Below are 2,363 nucleotides of genomic sequence, written 5' to 3'. Positions count from 1 at the left end.
CCGCACAGGGTTTTCAGACCCCTCAAGGAGAAGGCTTAAAAGACCCAGCCCAGGCTGACCTTGCCCTTTCCTGTCTGCAATAGAGAGATGAGGACTAGAACGAATTAAGCAAATCCCTCCTTGTACAGAGATACTCAAACACCGTCCCTGAGTACTTTGCATCTTGACAGAATAAGGTCTCACACTGAATCCCTCCTGGTTTGGGATCTGGTTTTGCAAAACACAAACCAGATGGATAAGGTTCTTCCAACCCCAACCAGCTCTGGATTTTTCCCCTTCTCTCTTGTCAAGATTCATGTCCCTTTTCTCAGCTCTTGTGAATCCAATCCCCAGGGCTGTATTTACATTTTCAGTGCAAACAAACCCACAGACCTCAGCTGCTGCTTCGTGGAACACGGACACACTGCACAGCTCTGACACAAGTGAGTAAAGGATGTAAAAATTGGGAAAAACAGTTCTCTTTTTTTCCTCTCCTCGTCACACACACACACACACACACACACACTTACTCACAGATGTGGAGAAAGAAGCACATGCACTCCCACAGCTTTCCTTAGCCCTGATGGTGAAATGTGAAGTCACCCTTCCGTCAGCAAATACAACCGTCCCTACGCATGTTTAAATGTCTATTTTTTTAATCTAGAGAAAAGACGTGCCTCACACAGTAATGCAGTTACGATGCTTTCCCAGGTAACTCTCCAGCCCACAGAGCCACCTGGCAGGTGAGCCCTTGAAACAGCCTCTTGCTCCACAAGAGAAACCTATTGTGAATAAACCACATTTCAAGGGCAAAGATTTTACAAAGTTGGGGGACCCCAAGGCACAAATACTGCTCGATGCTAGTTGCTCGGAAGCAGCCAAGGATTCTTTGTAGTTTCACGTGCACAGAAGCAATGCACTTTCCCTGGCTGATGTTACTGAAATAAGGCAATCAGCACAGATCTAAGCTATATCACATGCCTGCAGCTAATTTAACGTTATTATACACCTACACCTGCCAGTCCCCCTTGCCCTTAACATGATTTGCTCTGTAATCCTTGCCTACTTAAAGCTCTTCTCTTCACTGCCCCTCCACTCACAAAGTAAGCGCAAATATTTTCAGATTCTTAAATCAAAGCCAAAAAGCAAGAAAACAACTACAGAAATACCATAAAAAATACCAAATGGGTTGTTCCTCTTCTTATTACCAAGACGGAGACACGCTATTTAAAGATGCTTAGTATCTATGTTGATTGGAGGTGCTGATTCAGTCCATCAGATGGGCGCTCACCTGGAATATACATGCCCTTAAGGAAAAGAAAAATGCTCCTTTTTTGTTATCCCTCTGCTAAGTGCCAAAAAATTCAGCCTGCTCCTCTGCAGCATTTAGCCAAGAGCCTCCTGATGCAGATCTGTCTCCCAGTAAAGAGAAGATGTGGAAAGATAGCAGGGTGGATGGGAGCAGCGTGAGACTGCTTTGTCTATGCAAAACAGGAGTGCCATTCAAATCAGAGTCTCCCTGCTCCTGTGATGATGAGACAGACTCCTGCACCCGGTGTCATTCAGCTGCACTGAGCCAGGCTTCAGCAAGCGGCAAGAAAGTTGCTTTGATTGGAGCACTGTGCGGGAAGGGGGAGCGCGGTTCCTCAGATCCAGTGTACCTGGGGTTAAATATTGTATTCTGTGAGAGTGCCTCTGCACTGGGATGGGTGCTCTCTACATCACGTTATCATTGTAGCTTGGTGGTCAGTGCCAGAGAGGTCGTGCACTGTATTAATTAATCTGATCCTGATACAAATTGCTCCAAAGCGGCAGGACGCCCTGGGCCAAATCTTGAGCCTTTTACTCCATCTCTACCTGGTCCACACACAGGCGAAATGTGTAAGAACAGAATAAGGACTTCCTGTTTTACAGGTATCAGGCAATGAATGTCTAGGCACCATTGTGTGTTCAGTAAGGAATTGGTACCCAGAAATAAAGCTGGACAATGTGTTGAATTCATGCATGCAGGAGCTTTTGATTTGCGACCATTAATGACTCCATTGGCATCCCTTTCCTTCTGGACTTAATGAGCTACCCACTAACGAGAGGCAGACAGAGACAATGACAGATTTGCTGTATTCCGGGAAGTGGCCAAATTACACTGTTGCACCTACCAGCGTGGCTGGTTTTGGCCTCATCAAGGATCACATCACCCCACTGCTGCATCCGTTTTCTATAAATACAGAAAAATGAGTAATTATCACTGGAATTTGTGTTGGACGTGCGGTTGCTTAGACAACTGTACAACGTGCGCACAAGGACACCCACCCACCCCCCTATATACACGCACATACGTAGGCATTTATGTGTACATGGCAATGCTCCTGGATCAGACACTGCTG

General features: G+C 46.0%; 1 protein-coding gene across 1 annotated transcript in view; it reads right to left on the bottom strand.

Annotated features, from left to right (window-relative positions):
• Nucleotides 1–2,159, bottom strand: part of LOC102378203 (gonadotropin-releasing hormone II receptor-like) — a 12,593-nt gene extending 10,434 nt beyond the window's left edge. Inside the window, exon 1 of the mRNA XM_025199608.1 lies at nucleotides 2,136–2,159. Within this exon, the coding sequence (XP_025055393.1) occupies nucleotides 2,136–2,159 (24 nt within the window). The remainder of the gene's footprint in view (nucleotides 1–2,135) is intronic.
• Between the last annotated feature and the right edge of the window lie 204 nt (nucleotides 2,160–2,363).

The sequence above is a fragment of the Alligator sinensis genome, unplaced genomic scaffold, assembly GCF_000455745.1.
Source record: "Alligator sinensis unplaced genomic scaffold, ASM45574v1 scaffold210_2, whole genome shotgun sequence".
Lineage (NCBI taxonomy): Eukaryota > Metazoa > Chordata > Crocodylia > Alligatoridae > Alligator > Alligator sinensis.
Note: the sequence above shows the minus strand (reverse complement) of the source record. Positions and strands in the feature narration are given on the sequence as shown.